The 22,674-nt window shown below is 36.9% G+C and overlaps 2 protein-coding genes across 2 annotated transcripts in view; one reads left to right on the forward strand and one right to left on the reverse strand.

The window, feature by feature from the left end:
• BABAM2 (BRISC and BRCA1 A complex member 2) overlaps positions 1 to 1,595 on the reverse strand; it is a 200,740-nt gene extending 199,145 nt beyond the window's left edge. Inside the window, exon 1 of the mRNA XM_063304618.1 lies at positions 1,505 to 1,595. The gene's annotated coding sequence lies outside the window, so the exon portion shown is untranslated. The remainder of the gene's footprint in view (positions 1 to 1,504) is intronic.
• Positions 1,596 to 1,892: 297 nt separating this feature from the next.
• The window catches only part of RBKS (ribokinase), a 58,878-nt gene continuing 38,096 nt past the window's right edge, over positions 1,893 to 22,674 (forward strand). The window contains exons 1-3 of the mRNA XM_063304630.1: positions 1,893 to 2,031; positions 17,251 to 17,383; positions 20,857 to 20,920. Coding sequence (XP_063160700.1) covers positions 1,979 to 2,031; positions 17,251 to 17,383; positions 20,857 to 20,920 — 250 coding nt within the window. The 5' untranslated portion in view covers positions 1,893 to 1,978. The remainder of the gene's footprint in view (positions 2,032 to 17,250; positions 17,384 to 20,856; positions 20,921 to 22,674) is intronic.

Genomic DNA, 22,674 nt, shown 5'->3' on the forward strand with positions numbered 1-22,674 from the left:
AAAGAATCTGTTCTCCTCCAACCATGTCTCTTCCATTGAAGATAGTTAGATTTTACCCTTAGGTAGAAATATTGCACAGAAAATATATTTCTCAAGTACTGAAAGCACATTTTGCATATATTATATCACTCCAGAACTATGTAAGACAGTGGTATTTCGGAATGTACACTGAATGTATACAGATGGCAGATTACAACTGAGGCAATGAAATAGCCTCTGAAGATGGAAATCTAGATTCAAATCCATCCACATCCATAAAAGTTCACTGGGGGGTTGGTGGTTATTTATTTAATTAAATGTATATGCCACCAAATCTGTTAGAAATATGACAAGTCACAGTATAAAAACACAGTTAAAATGACTATGGTAAAAGATACATCCAATACCTTTATATAAATTGATCCAAATCCACAAAACAACCTCTCATACTAAAAATTAGAGAGCCAGTGTGGTGTTGGACTAGGAGCAGGGAGACCCATGGTTCTAGTCCACCCTCAGCCATGGAAGCTCACTGGACAACTTTGAGCCAATCATTTCCTCTCAGCCCAATCTACCTCACAGGGGTGCTGTTGTGGGGAGCACTATGTATGTTGCCTTGAGCTCCTGTACAAAGGGAAATATATATATATATATATATATATATATATATATATATATATATATATATATATAGTTAATAAATTAGCTAATAAAATCCCAATCCAGGTGGTGTACAGTCTCTCCCAAAAGATCCTCTGGAAGAGTCTAGTCTACCTTCTAGGAGGCCATCACTGAGCTTCTAAAGGGAGGCCCTTCCACAATATAGGTGCCTTTTGGCTTCAGTCCCCCTCATCTGTGGAACTGGGAAACCATGAGCAGCATGTCCTGGGAGATCCGGTTGGAGATGATCCTGAAGTTAAGGAGCACGCTTCAACCCAACCAACCTCAAGAACTGTTGTTCTGGGAGAAAAAACGGGGGAGAGCTACATTTGCCCCTCAAACTTCTAAAGGGAATAGGATGTGCCATGAAGTCGTTTTTGACTCCTAGCGACCACATAGATTTTCTCCATGACGAATATGAAGCGAGATGCAATCTGGCTCCCAAAGTCTCTGCTAATAATTGCCCCATCCACTTCTACCTATAGCAAATATTAAAGACACAAGGCTCGACACCAATAAACACCTGCAAGTGTTAGCCTTTAGGTTTGATGTGTTTCGCGAATGGTAATAGAGCGATCATTCTGAACACTGTTCAGCAAAGGACAGAACACAAATATCAATGCTTGGGGGAGAGAGGGGGAACTGCATCCATCACATGAAAAATGGTAATGTAAGACTGAAAGCTCCGATTTCCACCGCAGGAACTGCTACACTATGCCCCACAGCAAGGAAGAACAGGCATGGGGAAAAACAGGCGACGTAGCGACCCAGCCCGCCTGGAAACGGCTTGGCTTCCGCCAGCCTCCCTCAACCACCACCGAGACTAAGGACACCTGCAGAACGACCAGAAGTAGCGCTTACAAACCCCAAAACTGCACCGACCGCTCGCCTCTCCCTCGCGCCGCGGGCGCCTGCGTGGACCCGCCCACTTCAGCCTGGCACGCTACGTGTGCGCCGCGAGCCGTCTCCAGAAAGCCGAGGAAAGGAAAGTGGGCTTTCCATGGAGATATAGGTGGTCTCCGCGCGCCTGACTGGATACGGCTTTATGAATGGCGAGGACGATGTTACAGCAAGATTCTGTACTGACTGTTGGTCTCGTCGGTGGGTTGGGGGACAAGTCGACGCGAGTTAGCGTGAAAACGTTGCAAAATGATCCTCAGGCGTTTTAAAGGGTAGCCTACCAGCCCCGTGAAGGACCCCGCTGGTAAAGCGGGTTTGGGCACACCACAAGTTCGGTAACAGGCGGGTGGTGCTGACTGCTGGTGGAGGGAAGGCGGGTCAAGGGTCGCGCTGAGGAGAAAAGGAGCTTCTTACAGTGGTTCCTTGTTACTTTCTCAGCATGGTAGTTGCAGAAGTCGTCGTGGTGGGATCCTGTATGACTGATCTGGTGAGGTTAGTATTGCACACGAGGCCCTGCTTTTCCTAAATAAATACAAAAACTAGTCCAAGCAAATAAATCAGAGACTTCCTTTTACATTGAAAGAAAAATGTTTGAACCAGCGGTCCCCAGACTCTTCAGCTCATCTGCCCCTTCATCTTTCATCGACCCCCAAAGATTTATTATATGAAAATAATTTAACTAATAGTACTACGAATAATAACAATAATGGATAGTCCCATCAGTCCTTGAGGGTTGATATTGACCACTTCGGGGAAACCTGGTTTAAACCAATCCTAATCATTTGAAATATACCCTTAAGGAAAACCTAAGATAATATGAAATAGTCAGGATAGTTTCAAGCCACATTTGAGTTAAAGGAGATTTTGCTGTGTAAATAATGAAACAGCTGAATCCCTTAAATATGATTACTTGCTTCCTACTTTCCAAACCTAATTGTGGTATTTTCACTTGATGTAAACAAACTTCTGTAGGCTGACCAGTAATTGTCAGATTTATTAATGATTGTGAACACGTTGTTTCCTTTTTCTTATGATGGTGGTATTGTGCCATGGTAAAGTGGAAATGGAAAAGCAATACTGGCAAGAAAATAGAACTGTCCATTGGATATCTTTGTTCTCATCTGTAACATCCCAAACTGTTATAATCATTGAGTATTAAAAAAAATCCTTTATGTTAAAAACAGTTCCATCTATAGATAAAGAAAAATCTAAACATGTATATAGTGTTAACATGAAGAGATGCAAGAACTAGTTGTAAGAAATAGTAATATAGTATATTGTATACTAATATGTGCCACTCTTTAGGAAATGCATGAAGAAACATACATGAAAAACATTTCTAAATGATTGTGTAAATAAGCTTTTTTATTTAGTCTTAGATTTTCAGATAGTTCAGGATTTTCATCTCATCTTTACACAAAGTAGTAGAATCAAATGGGAGCACCAGAACAGAAAGTATGTGTAGGATTTTTTATACAAAAATAAGATCTATTGATTTGGGGGAGATTTATTTTTAAATATGCTTAAGCTACACACCTAGTCCTTTAAGCTTGTTGAAACTTTGGGGCAAATATATATAAAAGTATATTGCATTTTATGATTGTGAAAATCATTTGAAAGGGGTTCTTGTGTTAGTGTGAAATCATTAAAGTTTCCATGTCCTTTGGAAGACTTGTAAAGCTGCTTTAAAAGTTATCACTGGCTCTGTATATGTGTGTACAAGTACTGCTGCTTCAGGGTTATTTGTGCCTGCGCACAAAACCTGGCATTCTTTGAAACACCAGAGAAATAGTTGATGCAGAATATTTCACTCACACAAATACATTGTGAAGTGCACCATATAAATCCTCTGCATAACTGTATTATACACCTGTCAGCCCTTCGAGATAGACAAGTTCAGCAAACAGGCTCTATGGGAAGATTAGAGCTATACATTACATTATTGAGCTAAACTATAGTAACAGAATCTTGCAAACCTGATTCTGCTTTACCTCCCCTCTCTCTTATATCCCATTGAATGAGGGAAAAGCCTGCCTACGACTCTTCTGAATACTATCTTGTTTCCCAGGACTTAAGGAATGTTCCAGCCCTCTTTGCTTTTATAACAGTTCTTGCCTATTTCCCTCAAGGTCATCTCGCTGACACTCTGTACCAGGTACATACACAGAGGTGCTGTGCATTAGGGCTTTGCAGCATTTCAAATTTGAAAAGGAAAATGTCTTTGGTGCCACTCCTTAAAACCAAACACACCTTTTCCCAGGATTGCAGTGCCCTCACATTGAGTTGTGGAGCATTTCTGCCAAATCATTTTGAATTGTGCACAGCCCAAATTCACAGGTTCAGCCAATGCTCTGCCCAGGTCTATAACCAGGTTTAGCCTTTTAAGCACAAAAGTAACAGCAACTTTAATATTTATTTTTAATAATTGTGATTGCCTCTTGATGTAATCACTAAACTGAAGAGAGAACTGAACATAAAAGAATAGCTAAAGTGTATTGTAGAGTGACTCTTTTTTATCTTCATCATAAACTAACTTTCATTTGTGTCAGTGCTGAAGCACTTGAGATTCACATAATTATTGTATGCAAGAAATAATATTAAATTAATAAAATGTTGTACATTTTTAACCCTGCTTTCTGGTTCTCTGCAGCCAACCAATAACCTATACCGGGACATACAAACAGAATTGTTTTTTCCAATCTTCCTGCCCTCAAAGAAAACTTTCTTCTCTGATTACCGCTATGTGTTTGTTGCAAATATCGTGCAAGTTTCAGAGGATTCTCGAGCACAATTTAGGGTGTACTCTCTTCCACAGAACAGCAGCTGGGTGTGTTATGCTTTTTTGTCACCCAAGAATGCTTTCAGTACTCTGATTCAAGTATATATTTTTCCAAGCTGTATATCCATCTTTATTTATTTAGGATGGTGCTTAAAAGCCTCTGCTTGACTTACAAAAAAAAGTTACAGAGTGATTTACAACTCAAAATTGCATAAAATGTAGATCTATGCTACTTTATTCAGCAGTCGGCATTGAAAGGGGGAATGAATAGTAGTTGGATACAGATAGGGCATCACATGAACCTGAATGGAAGGTGGTTTTCTGAAATGTTCTCTCTGATGAAATCAAATAAATATCTGCATAAAGCCTCCATTTTTCAGGCAGAAGAATTAAGTTGTCATTAGTGTCAACCAGGCCAGTAGGTGAGACTCTACTGCCTTGTGTCACTCTGATTATTTTCATCTGGATTTCTCATAAGGATCCATGTGGTGTCTTCCTTCAATTAAATTTGCTTTGGCAATTAAAGTCCCTTTCTCAGTCTTCCAGCCTCAAAATTTAATTTTTCATCTTGGAAACAGACTTAAAATTGGGAGATTTTCCATCTTTCTAAGTTTGCAGACATAGGTATCTCTACTTACACCTCAGATAAGTGTGAGTAACTATGGAATATTGCTGTATTCACATTATGCTACTGGTACACTACTGGAACAGCTGCCATATTTTATGCCTACTCAGCACTGAAAGGGAAAGCATAAATTGCAAATAAAAATGACATACCCACAGAAATGTTGCAGTATTAGTTATGCACAGCAGGAGCAAAAGAACTTAAAGCATTAAGGAGACACACACAACATCACTCCCCTAATATCTAGATTCACATATAATGTTAACCCATGGTTTGTTTTAAACATGGTCTCTGATAACTGTAGATGCATATGCATATAATCAAATGTGTACCATACACAATGACTGGGTTCATATATTCTGCAGAGGCAAAAATCAAAGCTATGTTTTATTTTTCTTATTATTGAATTTCTGATTAACACTCAGAATGGCTTACACCAAACCAAGTAAGTACTCAGTAAGTGAACACAGCCCATGATTCCAGTATGACTTCATTCCAGAATTTGTGCATCCAGCAAAAATGCCAGCACTGCAAGTCTTAAAGCACCGCAGCAAATGGATTCAAATCTCTCTATACTGCTCACCACCATTTAGGAGCAGAACACACAATGGGATGAAGAAATATCTATGTGACAAAATACCCAGATAGTTTCATGGGAAGGTGTAGGAATCCCATCTAGTATATTCTGTTAATGTTCATAATAAGCTGATCGGTGGAAAAGTAAGTGTTCAAAACAGTAGAGCTGAGAAAAGAAAAACCCTCTGTTCAGCAAAGTTCCTCCTTAGGTCAGAATCATGATAATTGTGCTTAACAGTGCAATCTTACCTATCATCAAAGTGAGTCCCATTGATTTCATTGAGGCTTATTTTCTGATTAATGAATGCAAGATTATCTGACATTTGCATTCAGATTTACTTTTGAGTAAATGTGCTCAACATTTACCACAAATCCTTTATCTCACACACACATACACATGCTCTGTCCTGCTGGGAGACATCAGATTTCTACTCATCTTCTGTTAAAGCAATATTGTTTAGTGTATTTCTTCTAAATAAAGCAATAGTAAAGCTTAATATACCTTAGGAAAAACAAATACAATCTTCCATCTTTCTCTTTAAATTAGATTTAACAAAAACTTGTAATACTGAATTCAGAATTCTGGGTGATGTAGGTGATTCTATATCTAACAATCAGAGACTTTTCTTAGAACTGCTTGTAAATTGTGTGACATACCTTTCTGCTGAATATTGTAGAACAAATGAGTCCTTATAATGTGAATAGAAGGCCAGATTTAGAGCCAGACGAGACCTGATGTCATGTTCTTCGCTGTTTTTTTTTCTAAATCAAATAGTGGAAGGGCAGGATATAAACTAGATCAAGACTGAGGCATTAGAGAAATTGAAGACTTTATGCTCTGCCTCTTTGGGATGGAATCCTATGCTGTTTGTAGTGGGAAAATGGCTCATATTGGCATCAAAATAATTTTTCCTTCCATTGTAAATAGTGAACTTGAGGATCCTATTTCTGATTAGAAGTGCACCAGTCTGAAGAATTAAAAAACCCTCCTTGCTGCAATCTGGATTTGGTTCAGCCTCCATTGCTTCTGCTATTTGTTCAAAATGAAAGGAGTCACATACATTCAAACCACATAATGAGCATTACATCTAATTGAGCTGACAGTTATGTAAATCTCTTGAGCTCACTGTTGAAAATTAGTGGGTAAACCTAGACATATTACTATTTGTTAACTTTCATCTATCATTCAGGCTTCCTAAAAGATTAAAACTCAGGTTATCTGAACCCAGCAGAATATTCAATAGGTTCTCCCCATGCCTTCCAATTCTTTGTCAAATTTAATTTGAACAAGCAGTTATTTTGTTGCTGACCTGTTTTTACCTATGACTCTTTTTAATGTACAACTCTTTAAAAAATTGTTTAAAATGTTCTTTCTTTGGCCTTGTTATTTCTATTTCTACTCCTCTTATGGATTTCAAAGAGATCTAATTTATAGATTTGTATCTCCTAAAATTGGAAAATTGCTTTGACAGAAAAGAGCCTTTTTAACTGCATAGTTTTTATCTCTGCCTACATTTCTCCATTGCCCATGATCTGTGTAGACTTCTCCTTCCCTTCGTCTCTGTAAACTGCTCCAGAATGTGGTGCCTTCTTTCATATTGTTTAACATGCCTGAAGCCACCTTCCATCACCTGATCACCATCCAGACTTAAACACATTAGTAAACATTCAGTAAAACATTGAGTTATTGTTCTCTTGATTATTAATTAAGTCTGTTTGACAGTGATACAAGAAATATGTTGTGCAGAATTCTGTGCAGGCTTTTGCCTTGAACACAAATGTGAATGATACTTCAAAATATTGCTGATTTTAGTTCTAGTCCATGCTTTTTAAAGGCTTATAATTAGAAGTCATATTCTGTATAGTAATTTGGCATATTTAGTGTATTTTTCTCAGACTTGCAAATGTTGAGCATCCTGTATTGTTGAAGTTATTATCCAAGATACTGAGATCTGTTTCTGAAGTTGAAGGTCAGTTTATTTTTTTTCTTCTCCTCTTGAATTTGATTACAGCAGAAAATCTTGAAGAAATTCCATATCATGTTTTCCGCACAATGCTTCTAACTTGCAGATATCAGTGCTAATGTACCTGTCTACCTTGGATCCAACTTGGATCCAGATGCAGAACGGGCACCTGAGCAGTGAAAGGTATTAAATTTTTGTTTGTACAATGGAAAAATTAATTGCATTTTCAAAATGGCACAAGATAGCAGGTTGTTCAATCACAGAAAGCAGTTAAGTACTATCCCTGAACTTTGTCTGCACCTTACATTTTTTAATTTAATCAGCCATGTAATAGATAGTTAGCCATAGAATATATTTAATCAGCCATAGAATATTTATTTAATCCTCCTTAGATTTTATAGAAAAATAGAGAAATATATTTAAAAGAAACAGAACAACTAGGATTAGAAGGTTGTTAGTAAAACAACTTCTAAAAGGAGTAGACTACCTGTACAGTATTTTGAAATTCAGCAGTTGCCCAATTAAAAGAGGCATTTTTAAAATTTGTATTAGAGCTTTTTGAATATGTGTGTGTGTGTGTGTGTATTTGCATATACACACACACATATGCATGTGTGTGTTTGTCACAGAAAATCCATCACTTATTTAATTCTACATTTTTGTTTGTCTAAATTACATTGCTATCCAAGTTTTCTTCAAGAAACTAAAGGCAGCATGCATGGTTCTCCATTCTGTCTCAGGTTAGGCTGAGTAGGCTAAGATCATATTGAGAGCTTCCTGAACAAATGGGAATTTAAACCTAAATCTTCTAATTTTAATCTGATACTAACCATTTATTCCATATTCTATGATTATTTAACCTTAGCATATTGTGTGCAAGGGCATCCATAGAGGGTCAACAATGTCAAAGTGGTGGGCACGATTTGGTGATCAGAGTCTCACCCCTTTTTATGTCTGTGTGATGCACATGAAAAAAGGACAGGACTTTGATCATCCTGTTTCACCCATCATATTGAGGTTGCTGACACCCCTGGTTGTGTGGAAAGGCACAATATATATTTGAGGTATGAAATAATTATGAAATATGCAGCATTAGCCAAATAAAGAATGAAAGTCAGTTGAGATGTATGGTGATGACACTGGAGTAGCAACAGTTGTTGGCCCATCTTAAAAAGCTGAGAGTAAATTCTGAGTTTAAATAGAAGTTGCAATTAGAATATGAGAATATGAGAAGACAAATAGACATTTAAAGGAGCCTTTCATGTCCCACAATGACCCCCAGATTGGTATGAATTACTGATGTGTGTATGCCTGCATGTAGTGTATATGTGTTTAAGTAAGCTGTTATGAATGTTTATTATACCTGAAGATTGATTTATCCCAGCTGTCATTTCCATTTTACACAGTCTTCTCTGTTTTCCAGAGAGGTGAGGTTGTTTGTAGTATTAGCTATTTCCATGGCAGTAGACTGTGATGCCATCAGTGGAAGACTGAAATGTTCCATTGGGTATGGGCAATTAAAATTTTAAAATTGGGAGATAAGGTTTACATTTAATTAACTCCTTGGCATTATAGCCCACATGAAGCTCAGGAAGTATTGCTTAATTATCAAGGGACTCAATATGAGTAATAGAATAAATGAATTTGTGTTGTTTGATCCCAGCAAGAAAATGATTACATTTAAAAGAAAATAAATTAGCCACTTGAAATTGCTCTCTGTATTGTGATGGAAAGAACAAATATAAGCTCTAGAATAATAACTATTGTTAGGCACTGAATTTCCTAGTTTTTTTTCAATTGCTGTGCAGCAGTTTAGAGCACTGCAATTTGCCTGTCAGATAGTAGTGATTTTTCTGAGACATTTCAAAAAATCTAAAATATAAAACATTTTTCAGTGAGGTTTTCTCTCACAAATGTTTGCACAGGCTTGTGACTTTAGTCTTCCTTTCAGAGGTTTTTGGAAGTCTTTTAACTAATTATTGATAAATTTTTGGTAATGGACAATAAAATCAGAAAGCCACATAAACTGGCCTTGTTCTGTTCAAAGTAATGCTGGATTAACCAGCTCATAGGCAGCAAAAGCCTGTAGCCAATTGTGGAGGACATAATTTCTACAAATAATATGGTTTGGAGTTAACTGGTACAGATGGAACTCATGAAAGAGTATGTTAAAAGGACTGCTTAAGAGAATGAGATTTTTATTTTATTTTTTTGCAAATAATACAGTCAGGATCAAATTAGAGAGGCAGGTTTGAAACAATATTTTTTGCAAGGTGTTCATTTGGCACAATATTTATGTATGTATGTATTTATTTATTTATTTATTTTTCAGATTTCTATTACTGCCCATCTCCCCCCAAGGAGGGGGACTCTGACTCTTGCATTAGAACTTATCCAAGGGGTTCATGTTGCTATGCATACCTTGAATATACATACTTTTTCTGAGTTTCCAGATCTGGGCTTCCCAATGTGACACTCTAGTCTTGGTGCCCACCAGACTGTCTACCCTGCCCCAACTTAAAAAATTAAATTAAAAAATGAAAGCTGGAATGTCTCAAAGGAAAATACCACTTCCAATATCTATTTCCAGGGCCCGCTTTATTTGGAAGTGCCCCCTTTAAATTCAGAGCTTGGGCAATAGGGAACATCCTGTTCCAAAGGGTATGGAAAATACATTCTGATAAATTGAAGTTCTGAAACTGGCTATATCACCCATTAACAAAATGGTTGCCATAGGGAAATTCCTCCAGCACTTATTTTGCAAGACTGCCCAAAGTTTAGAATTCTAAATAAGTTCTCTAGTTCTAGACATTGGAAAAGAAGCTAAGTGCTGCATTCATATTTCTTGCTGTAATTTTATCTATGTTGTAGAGGATACAGTATCCAAAAGCTGAAATTAACTTCCACACCAAACACAATGAGTTCCACATAACATTATAGTATACATAATTAGACCAGTTTTGTAAATAAGATGATTATGAGACCAGCCTACAAAAATGTTTACTAGTTTCTTAAGAATGTAGTAGCCTTTATTTCCATGTAGTCAGTGGAGGAAAGGAAGCATTCTTCCCACTTCCACTCCAAGGGCTGTATGGAAATACAAGCTATAAGGCTTTTTTTAAAAGGTAAACTAAACAAACTGGCAATGCTACAACCTGAGTGACCAATTCCCCTTTGCGAACTGACTCACTTGCTGTGGCCTGCAGATACCGAAATCTAATGCTTTGTTAAAATTGGTCCATTTATGCAAGGGGATAACTTGAGGCTGTAGTACAGCATCGTATTTTTAAAGACTCAGACCTTTCAAGTAGAAAACTTGCATAGAAATGAAAGGATAGCTCAGCAACATTCTCCCTGGCTGTTATTTTTTTTGTTAGGCACCACTTCGTTTTAGTGTTTGTAGACTAAGGTAATATAATCTGTACTCTTTTCTGGATTCTACCACCTTTTTCTGTTAATTTGTTTAGACTAACATTTGATGGGCTTTATGAGGTGCTTTGAGTAGAGATATATACTGTAGGATCACATTGCCTTCAGTGCTAATGCCATTCCTCTTTTTTTTATATACATTTGAGATGTTAAAATAAGTAAACCGCCCTGAATCATATGCCATGCCAGAAGGCCAGATATAAATGTTTTGATAAAATGGTCAGAGAATAAAAATGGATGGGGCCAGCAGCTGAAGAACTGCCAGGCGGCAAAAATCAGGTACTGACCAAAAATGTGGTTGACACTGAGTTTTAACAGCATTGCAAACATTGGAAATGATACAAGGATAGGTTACTCTCCTCTTCTGATTGTTAGAGTTATGCTGGATGTTTGTAGATCCTGAATAGATAATTATACTCATCACAGCTTTTAAGAAACATAGGGAATGGAGAAATTTATACATACTGTCTTATCAAAGAGAACGTTTAGCTGGAATTACTGTCTTGTCTTCCCTGTTGTTTATATGCTGTTATATGCTGCCATTATCTCTCCACGGCACAAATATAAAATTATATTTATAGAGCTGGAGGGGGCCTTCTAACTTAGACATGTTATTCTGTGTCCTTTACTATGGAACAAGCAAGAAACATGTCTTCATCGACTTTTAAAAGACTTCCTTTCAGGTACTTGAAGAATTGCATCATTTTGTCAAATGCAAACATGCCCAGCTTCTTCAGTCTCTCTTCATAGCATTCAGTTTCTTGTCCTCTAATTATTCAGTCATTACCATTATCTGAACATGTTCCAATTTCTCTGAATCCTTCTTAAAGTATAGTGCCTAGAACCAGACTCAAGATGAGGTCTGACCAAGGTAGTATAAATGGAACTATTATTTCCCATAATATGGAGATACTTGCTTTTGAAGCAGACTGAAACTACATTTGCCTTTTCTGCAGCCCTACTACTGCTGGCCATGTTCAGCTTGCACTCAACTACTATTCCAAGATCTTTTTCATAGGCACCATTACCAAGTCAGATTTCCCCCACCTATATCTGTGCATTTTTGTTTCCTAAGGGAAGTACATTTGCACTTGCTTCTATTAAATTTCATTCTGTACATTTCTCTTACATATTTATTAATGCGTACTCTGAGTATTATTTTCAATCCAGTTATGTATTTAATTAATTGTCATGCTGTCCAGCCCACATTTAATTAGCTTGCTAAACAGCATGACATGTGATATTTTATCAAATGTGTTGTTGAAGTCAGGTTATATTATATATACAGCATTCTCACAATCTCTTAAGGAAGTTACTCTATCAAAAAAGAAGATTAGTTTGCAAGACTAATTCTTGATAAATCCATGCTGACTTGTGGTAATTGATACATTGCTTTCAGTATGCTTATGGATTTATCATTTTGTTATGATCTGCTGTAGAATGTTCCCAGGTATCAGCCTCAAACTGACTAGTTTATAGTTTAATGAATCCTCCCATTTACTTTAAAAAAAAAATCAGGACATTTCAATTCTCTAGGATTTCTCAAACATAAACATTCAACTGGTCCATCAACTAATTCCTTTAATACCCTGGTCCTGATTATTTAAATTTGTTTGAAGTAAAGAGGTATTCCCCAATCATGTTTCTATCAATGTCATGCTTCAGTCCTGCCTCTTCTTCCTGTTATTTAAACTTTTGAACTGTTCATTATGTACTTGTTCTCTGGGGAAAAATGAGAAATTTAGCTCCTGCAGAAGTTGCTCTATCTTGATCTCACATTGTAGAACTTTCATCCTTATCACTCAGACAACAGTATAAAATTGTAAGCAGCATTTAGGGCTGGAAATGTGGATATCTGTCAGTATCCTGACAGAGCCTTGCATAATAAACCTTGATACCAGACTTCTAAAGAATTACTTTATAGCAAAAAAAATCCACAAAATTTCTATTTCTCAGATAAATGTTTCTTTTTTCTTCTCTTCATTTGATGTTACGTTTACTTGAACTTTGGAGGCTGAGTGGCATCCTTTGGATCCTCTGCAAGGCTTTTACTCTGTCTCACCATATTTCAAGATATTCACAAACTGAACATTATGCTGTATTGTCAACACCCTTATAACATTTTTCTTGCCAGGAACAAAGTCCTGCGTAAACATCTTCTGCCATGTGGCATTTAATATGCTTGCTTGCCAGTACTTCTGCCTGTTTCCTTGGTTATTAAGTATTTTCTTCAAATCAATACGGTTTCTAGTTATTTAAGAGTTCTACTTCAAAACTCTTGATCTGTGATAGACCTTAGGCACCATTATGTATAAAAAGACCCCTATTCTTTCAGGACTCTTATTAAAAATTCTTAGGTACAGACCCAGTTACTGAGATGAGATACAGAATCTTCAAGACTGAAATCAGAGTCATAAAGTGATGGATCATTGGCATAAAAACAATATAGGAGATTAACTTGTTAGAGAACCTCCTCAGCACTTACAGTTTTGTATACCAGTAGCTATCTGCATGCATATAAATTATTCAGTTGATTGGTTTCAGCCCCTAGGTTTTATTTAGTCTTCCAGAATCTAATCCTTTCTTTTTTCTTCTGTTTCTTTCTGTGGCCATTTTCCAGAACCATTGAGTCCTGTGTATTTTTAGTTCTGAAACATGTAGCTTTGGTTGTATTTAGACACCAGTTCATTATTTTTTCCTGGGCATCTAATATCAGTAGGCTTTAATTCAGATTTAAGATTAACCCAGTGTTCATCTGAGTTAAGAAATGGCTTGTGTTATTTTCCTACCATTGCAGCCACTCCATTCGTGTATCTTGCCTGCACTCCCAGAACCAGAGGCCTCCATTTCTTACCTTGGATCACTTTGTTAATCTCTGAGACATCTCTTTGTGTTGAAGACACCAAGAGACAAAGCTTTACCCCCTGAAAAACTACCCATTAAGCCTACAGTCTGGTTTTAGAAGTGATGCAGCATAATCTGTGAGTTCCCTACCTCTACTTTTGATATCTTGCACCAGCTCCATGCTATGTATAAAGTGATAGCTTAGAGACTAGTACTGTAATGATGATCTGCCGTAGAAGAGCACACAGTATTGCTGTCAAACAAACAAAACACTTTTTTCATACTAGAGCTGCTGTTTAACTGAAATCATCCTGTCCGAGGCCCTCTGGTGAAGGGAATGGGAAACAAGGCTTTGGAAAATTCCAAGTGTACTGTCTGTGCCAAACCTCCCTGATAGAAACAGGTCCATCTACAGCTACCTGAAGGCTTATGAAGGCAGTCATAGTCTGTAGTGTGGTCTGCTTCACACATACATATACATAGGAGCTAGCTGAAATATTAAATGGACTTCACTTGGTTTTGCTGTCTTAGACTTCTGTGAGACTGGAGAGGATTTGCTGCTGCCAAGAATTCCTTTTGCAACTTAGAAGATGATGACATGACCATATCCTCTGACCAGGAGGTCATAATTACTGGATTAACTATCTTTACCCTGATTATGAGCTTCATCCTCATCACAGTCTTCTGCTGTACCTAAAAGCAGTTATAGTGCTTCCCTTTCCTCCTTTAATCAAGTCTTAACTTCCTTTATGTTATTTTCTCTGGCATAATCAAGGCTTAAGGAGAAACCTTGGTTTAAGGATTTCCATTTTAAGTTCTAATTTTATATCAAATTGTTTTAGTTTCTGGGAACCTAATAACTGCAAAGCCTCTGTTGGGTCTCTCCACTTTCACCACAAGTACCAGCAGTCTAATTAACTCTATCATCCAGTTGGCTTCTAGACAACATAGAAATTGAGCTTTTCTGAGCACTTTGACACTTTCTTTTCGTGTTTGAATATAACTAAAGGCTGGGAGACTAGAAAATAGCTTGAGATCATTGTTTTCCTAAATGTGTAAGACCAGTCAGGAAAGTCAGCACTCTCTCTTCTATATTACTTCTTCCTTCTAAAACAATTATTTCCTTCTCTGTGTGCCATCATTTTCATCTGCTTTCCTAGCGTTTAACAACCTTGGTCTTTCCATTTCTATTGTATTGCCTTCCGTTGTTTAAATGATAAATATTCATTTCTCCCATCTTTATCTTTCTTTCATATTAGGGTTTTTAAAACAGTATATCAGTCCATGTATTCTAGAGTTGGGCAAATAACTGAGCTGTTTTTCCTCTTTGTAATATGTATGCAGACATGCTTGTATTAAAAATAAAAGCCTCTGACTTTGGTCTTGAATGCTTGTTTAGGTTGTTTTGTTCTATTATAGAAGCAGCTGTTTCCCTTCAAACCATACCTAATTCTGCAATATATGTGCTCAACACCTCTGGAAAATGCACATTTGAGTGTACATGTGAATGGAGGATGTGCAGTAACAGATGGTTCCTTAATCGTACGAATTACTCATAATTGTCATTTCAAAACAGAAGGCTGAAATGCTTTTAAAGTTAGCCTAATGAAATCAAAATCTAGTAATTGCTTCTCATTACAAAATTCTGTGACAAGATAACAGCATTATATTATAGCACTGCTTTCTTTTCTTAATAGCTGTATCTCTAAAAGTGAATTTTCCTGAGCTATCTATTAAGGTGTGTTTGGCAGGATGTTTAACATGCAAGATAGAAGTGTGTTTAAGGAAGAAACGCACCTATGTGTTTCTGATGTGACCTTTGAAGTTAAGCTGGATATTTTAAGCAAAGTATATAGGCTATGCTGATTGGTTTCCCAGATGTTTGACAATTGCTTTACTTTAACTTTCAGCCGAGGTACAGCAGTCCAAAAATCTTATTCCAATTCAGTTACAGTTACCATCTTTTGAACCAGATAAAGGATACTCACTGTGATTTAACCATTCTCTCCCCCCGCCAGACAATCTAATGAAATTTCTGTTGATGGGACAATAGAGAAGCCAAAGAGACCCAGTTATTTAGTCCTTGTCCTAGGTCTGTGCTGCTCATACATGAGAGAGGAGAACAAAGTTTAAAACAAAAAGACTCTCTCTTGCATGCTGCTGCATAGCTAGCCAGCTTTTAATTTGCTATTGTCTTGGTCACCTACGTTTTGACTTCTTTTTTTCTCCAGACTTATTTTTCTACTCCACTCTTCCCTGTCTTCAGCAAAGCATATCTTGGTACAAAAAGTGTTGCAATTCTTCCAGCTTGCTGCATCAATAATGTTCACGTGTTTGTGAGGGCCCCTTGATTAAGAGCCTTTGATTTCCTGTACCATCTCCTATGCCCACATAAGTTCTCCAGTGTTTCTTTTGCCACTTCAGATGTCTCCTGTCTTTTGCAATCAGCTTTTAACCCTTGCATCTACTGAGAGACCAGTTCCATCAGTTTCTCTCATCTGTTAGCTTGAAGCAGCCATTACATCAGGCTGTAGCAGAAGCTAGAAAGCAGGGCCTTCCCTATGGAAAGTCCTTGTAATGCATAGGATTATGTGGCACGATGAAGCTGAAGTTCTCTTAACCATTGACTATATTCTGTAGCTTTTTTTGATAATTGTGAATCTTGTTTTACAATGATTTTTAAGGCAGTTACCTTGACAGGTAAAGGAAGGTTATATTTATTTCATTTTTAACTTGCAGGGTGTTTTTGTGCAAAGAACTTCCCAAATAGGACTGTACAGTTCCTACTGACTTTAATGTATTCTATTGTATTAAACATTAACTCAAGGCTGTCCTTAGGCTATGAAGTATTCTATTCAATAATATGTCCATTCCCAAGTTGATTTTGATCTGTGTCATTGTAAAAATAAATAGGGCCCATATTTTCATTATCATCTATTTATTTTCATTATAAATAGATGTTTTAAATGTTGAATCCCCAAAGACTGAGGAACTATTTTGTTTTTTCTCTCAGGGTGTTTGTATATGTGTGTGAGTATGCGTGTTTACTGGAATGGTCCCCCTTGTGGTATTATGTATATAACTGTGTGGGTTGCATACACCTTTCTTCTTGCAGTCCTGTGTGATAATGTGATTACTTAGTCACCTATCCTCTGTTTTTTTCCGTTTTCCCTGAGGCCTAGGAAAATTGGAACACAATTTAGACTTTCTGGTCTTGCTCACCTCCTTTTGCTGTAACTGAAACAGTGAAACAACTATGAGGTCTGTTTTAATTGTGGTAGTTGTAGGGGTGTGAAAGAGGTTACATTTACAGATTTTGGATTACTGTTGGAACTACTTTTAATTGAATCTCTATAGTACTTGGGCTCTTCTATTAAATGTTTATGAAACATAAGCAGACACCATGACAATTCTGTACGGTTAATGTTTAAAACTCTTAAGGACTCAGTTGTTAATACACAATACAGAGTATCTTTCCTTTTTCATTTCAATAGTCTTACCACACGTCTACCAAAAGCTGGAGAAACCATACATGGACATAAATTTTTCAGTGGATTTGGAGGGAAAGGTGCCAACCAGTGTGTTCAGGCAGCTCGGCTTGGGGCTAAAACTTCAATGATCTGCAAGGTAAGCACTGGTTTATATATATTATTGTCAGTATATTCTGTTGTTAATAAGTTAATAATATAATATAATATATTACATGTTATAATACAAGTTCATTTTAGCAGTTAACAGCTGTCTTATCCAAGGCAGAAAAAACTAAGAGTGAATGTGTGTATTCCTTTCTGGATGAAGGTTGGTATAATGTAGGGATAAGCAAACAATGGGCCATGTGCAAACTATGACTGCCATTGCACTCCCTGATCAAACTTCTAAAATTTCAGAGCAGCTGATAGTGTTAATGTATAGGTAACACTAATATATTTTGAAAGCAGGATTATGACATCCTAAATTAATATATAAGTCTATTCTATGTTTTCCTAACAACACAAAAATACAAAGTATCAATTTTGTATTTTTGGAAGAAAAAGAGTAAACATTCTGTAAAAAAAAGTTAATAATTGAGTTTAATTATGGATAACATGATAAACGATTGCAAATAATTTTTCCATATATAATAAATTTGCAGGAACAAAGTCATTGTTATTCTAGCATCTAGCATCTCCTTTCTCTGCTTTCTCTTTTCTACCAGAACCTCAAGATCCACCAACTGGAACCATGTACAAAGCAGTGAATCAGGATAGATAATACTTGAGAAACAGTATAACTTCATGTATGAGATTGCCATAATGTAGTTTGTTTTGTTTCATTGTAGTGGATTGTATTAAACCCAGCTATTTTGGTTTGTAAACCGTGATTTATGGCTTAGCATAATATGGGATCTCAGATAGTTGTGTGTCCTATCTTAGAGTGAAGAACCACACTGAGACGGTATCTTGGGTCTCTAGTGTTTATTGTCCTACTGTACTAGACATAAAATCCTGCCAAACTGAAAGGCCGTGGGAAACCCACACAGATAAACCCAAGAATCAAGGCGGGTCTGCTCTGGGTTTCTTCGAAGGAAAGTTCAAAGCCTCTAAACCATGCATGCGTTTTTCTCCCTGGATAGGGGCCCCCTCCTGCTCACCAACAGTACTCATGACGTTGTGGTTTATTAAGCAAGCCATAGCTTAATGCAGTGTATAAACCCAGTTAGTGTAACTGAGCACATGGCTCAGACTTAGAACATGGTTCAGCATCAAAACGGAGTTCATGGTCCTCTCTTAAGTGTTCTGTGTTGCACTGTAAGTCAGATAGGGAAAGAGCTTTTTTGTTGTTTTCAATTATATCTAAAGACACACAGAACAATTGTTGCTATAAAATGTAGGGAAATAAGTCTGTGCTTTTTCAAGAGCAGAAATAAAGGAATTTTAGCTATAATTAACCAATAGCTATTTTAATTTTGCCCCCAGAGTCTGACAGTATGTCTAACATGTTAAAACAGTAATTTGCCAGTGATTTAAACTGAAAGATTTATTAAGTGGAACCCTTCATAAAATGTTGTAATGTGAGGTGCACTGCTCAGGACTCCAGGGTTTCCATCTCATTTCCTTTTCTACTTGACCTCATTTTACAGTATTTTTTTTTCTCTGACATTCAGCATTTGATGACCACTGTGCATCCTCAGCCATTACTAAACTGCACACAGACGGGATTCTCCCATAGGTTCATTTTTTTAAAGAAATATCTTGCATGTCTACAAATCTTGGCATTCCCTTAAGAGTTTTGATAATTACCCTCTTGCACATTTTGACTATGTACGGATCAGCATTCAGAGAATTAAGCTTAATATTAATAATAGGTAAATAACCTTTTCTGTATTCATGGCTTAATTCTTGAAAAAAACAAAAGGAATAAATAATATAAGCTTATGAATGATTGCTTGAAGTCCATTCCAGAGCAGCATGACAATATATTGAAGGGCTGGCCAGTCTTGGACTGGTTTAAAATTTGCTTTGAATATAAGAAAAACTGTAAGAGGGAAAGTTGCCTGAACAAGATTCTGAGCAAACATATAAATAATCAAGTCACTGATTTCCCTACATTAGGAATATCTTTTGTATTGTATTGTATTGATGGGCCACCCATCTCATATACACGACTCTGGGTGGCTAACAATTAAAACAGAGTAAAAACAATAAAACAACCAAAATTTTAAAAAGCAATAAAAATAGCAGCCAAGAACACTCATAAACAAACTAACCACAAAATGAGCTCAGTCATACTATCAGGGCTCCAGGCTTGATGGCAAAGCCAAGTTTTAGTGCCGTACAAAAAGCCAGCAGGGTTGGGGCAAGTCTGATTTCTGGGGGGTTGATGGACAGGTGCCACGGCAGAAATTTATTTGTAAGTATATGTCCCTTCTAACAGTCAATAATGAAAGCGTCATGTACTGGCTGAGAGGATTTTTGGAGTGGCCAGTGCATGTGGCTTTCATTATTGACTGTTAAAAGGGACATAAGAAAGGAACAGCCCTAATGTTAGGTCTCCTGTTTCCCTGGAGAACTGTCCTTATATTCTAGAAAATTAGTACTATAGAATTTACAACAGATTGAAATCAGCTGCTTCAAGGAAATGGGGGGGAGGTCTTTGAAGTTGAGTTGCTAAATGTACAAATGATTAGATACTGCGTTCCATGCTCCCTTTGTGCAGAACACCCAGAAAAATAGAACAAATAGTAGTACTGTGCACATTTGTATAGGAGACTGATCAGAAATGCTGAGACTATAAATTGCTCCTATGCAGTTTCACAAATCATAGAGCATATTATGTTGTTTAGTTATCTTTGGTTCTGTGGCCATAACAGTGTATTTTCCACAAATCTTTCTTATTTCTTAAGTTATTTTTCCAGAATAGTAGCTGCCTGTGATGACATCTTTAATATTATAGGACATAATATTTTGAAGTATTAGGTTTTGCCATTTGATCATCAAATTCAGATTTGCCCCTTAATATTAAATGTACAGTTGGAAAATCTAGGTTTCACATTATATATTTTTAAAATATTCTGTAGCATTTTATTGTTTAAAAATATTTTTATTTGTTTGTTTATTTAAATTTATTGGCCTCCCAACTCCAATGAACTTTTAAATGCACTTGTTCCAGAAAGAAACTGTTATTCTCCAAGTCTTCAGTGCTATATTCATTTAGATGGGAGGAGGCCCCACTGAATTCTGTAGTTCTTGCTTCTGTGGAAGATGTTAAAAAGAGGTTTTAATCACGTTATAAAGCCAATGACATCTTATTTATTAAGGATGAGTTGTAACAGTATTGAGGAATATAAAGCTTCTGTTTCTGAAATGTTATGACAGGAGAAATATAGAATACATTTTATTGATTTTAAAAATACCCAATATATTTTTATTCTTGCATATCCAAATTATTTGCACTTTGAAATACTTTTAACAGCTGCAAAGCAGATATTTCAGGGGCGGTCTCCAGGGTTAATGGAAGCTCAGTAACGTGTGGAAAGTCATATATTGCCCATCCTTGAGAATATTGTCCAAGACTAGCTGGATAATCTGAAGAATGTAATGTTGTTTATTTTTGCTCTGTAGGTTGGAAAGGATTCTTTTGGTAATGACTACATTGAAAACTTAAAAAAAAATGGGATTCCAACAGGTAAAAGTTTGACAGTTGAACTTTTTTAAAGAGTTTCTAATTAGAAAAACAAGGATTTATTGGCAGCAGCCATTCAGATTTTCAGGCAAGAGCTTTCCTAATCCCACATAAAGACTGCAAAGATTGAACATGGGATCTTCTCCACACAAACCATGTGCTTTCACATTACTAAACTATAACCTTTTCACAAGGAGTGAAAGGTGAATGATATAATGTTAAATAAACCAATCCTCTAGATCAGGGTTTCTCAACCAGGGGTCCGTGGAACCCTAGGGTTCTGCAAGAGGTCACTAGGGGTTCCCTGGGAGATCATGATTTATTTTAAAAATTATTTCAAATTTGGGCAACTTCACATTAAAGAGGTATGTTTCATTTTTTATTTTTAGTTTAAGAACATTGTTAATACATGTATACAGGCCTACACATGAAACGAATATAATAAGTTTGTAACTTCTGGCCTATATTTGAGCCTGAATGTGCAGGGGTTCCCTGAGGCCTGAAAAATATTTCAAGGGTTCCTCCAGGATCAAAAGGTTGAGAAAGGCTGCTCTAGATCATAGGTTGGCCTTTGTGAAGCAGCCCAGACCATGATTGTGGCCCCCAGAACAACATTACTAGTGCCCACTATCCCCTGAATTGGATGGAGCCATACCTCTAGCCTGCCTTTGGGGCTTTTTGGAGGTTTAAGCAGCAAGATTGGTACCTTACACCATGCTAGGCTTAAGACAACATTTCACCCTTGACCCCTCACCTAAAACTGCCATCACCTAAAAATCCTTACCTTAATTCAGATTCAAATTATATCACTAATCATTATATTCTGAATATAAGATTTGCAAAGTTCTGCTCAATTTTGAGAAAATGAATACAAAACAAAGATCTACCATTCTTCATAATATTAGAACTCAATAAAAGTGCCAGCATAAGACAGACAAAAAATACTTTTTTTCTACATAACATACAGGCTTGATCTACCCACTCTGTTAAGTCATGGCTTGTTGAAGTTTCAGGTGTTTGGATTTAACACGTGTATTGTGGTTTAGCATACAGATTACATTACTTTGTCAATGCAGGCTGTGAGAATAACCAGTATGAGGCCTAAGCTGGAAACTAACAATTCCCAGGGCAAAGATGGCTATATTAATATAGAACAGCCATTCAGCTTCAAGGCCACCAAGTGTCACACAAATATCTGTTAATTCAGAGAGGGAAGAAGCCATGTGTCAAGCCCTCTGAGGTTGGAAAACTCAGAAAACAAGAACCATTTGGGTTTCTGAAAAGATCTTTATTGCTAGTTGGGTAATGTAACAATTTTAAAAGCATATCAAAGCAATTTTCCCACTCAGTTTATACCTAGTTACTCTGTCTCTTCCTCATGCTTCCCCACTCCCTTCGACTGAGGTATCTTTTTTGCAATAGTCCTGCTTCCTCCTTTGCCTTCCTAGGGTTTGTTAGGCATTCCATCACATCATGAGTTTAAACATCAAGACTATAAAAGTAACTGACATCTTCTCACTGGCAGTGAGCAATCAGCTGTTGGATTTAAGGCTTCATCTAGCTGAACTGTGAATCTTCTGCCAAGTCTAGCCAAGGAATCAAGCTAAGTAATGAAGTGTCAGGAAATGTGTGATTTACTGCCAGGTCCTGGTTGGGGGAGCCTGGCAGCCATTGGTTAGGTGGTTTAAAAAAGGAATTTTACAGACTCATGGAGTATAGTTCTCTCTACACAAGACTAGGAGAATCTGTATCCCACT

This window comes from Candoia aspera, chromosome 1 (genome assembly GCF_035149785.1).
Source record: "Candoia aspera isolate rCanAsp1 chromosome 1, rCanAsp1.hap2, whole genome shotgun sequence".
Classification (NCBI taxonomy): Eukaryota; Metazoa; Chordata; class Lepidosauria; order Squamata; family Boidae; genus Candoia; species Candoia aspera.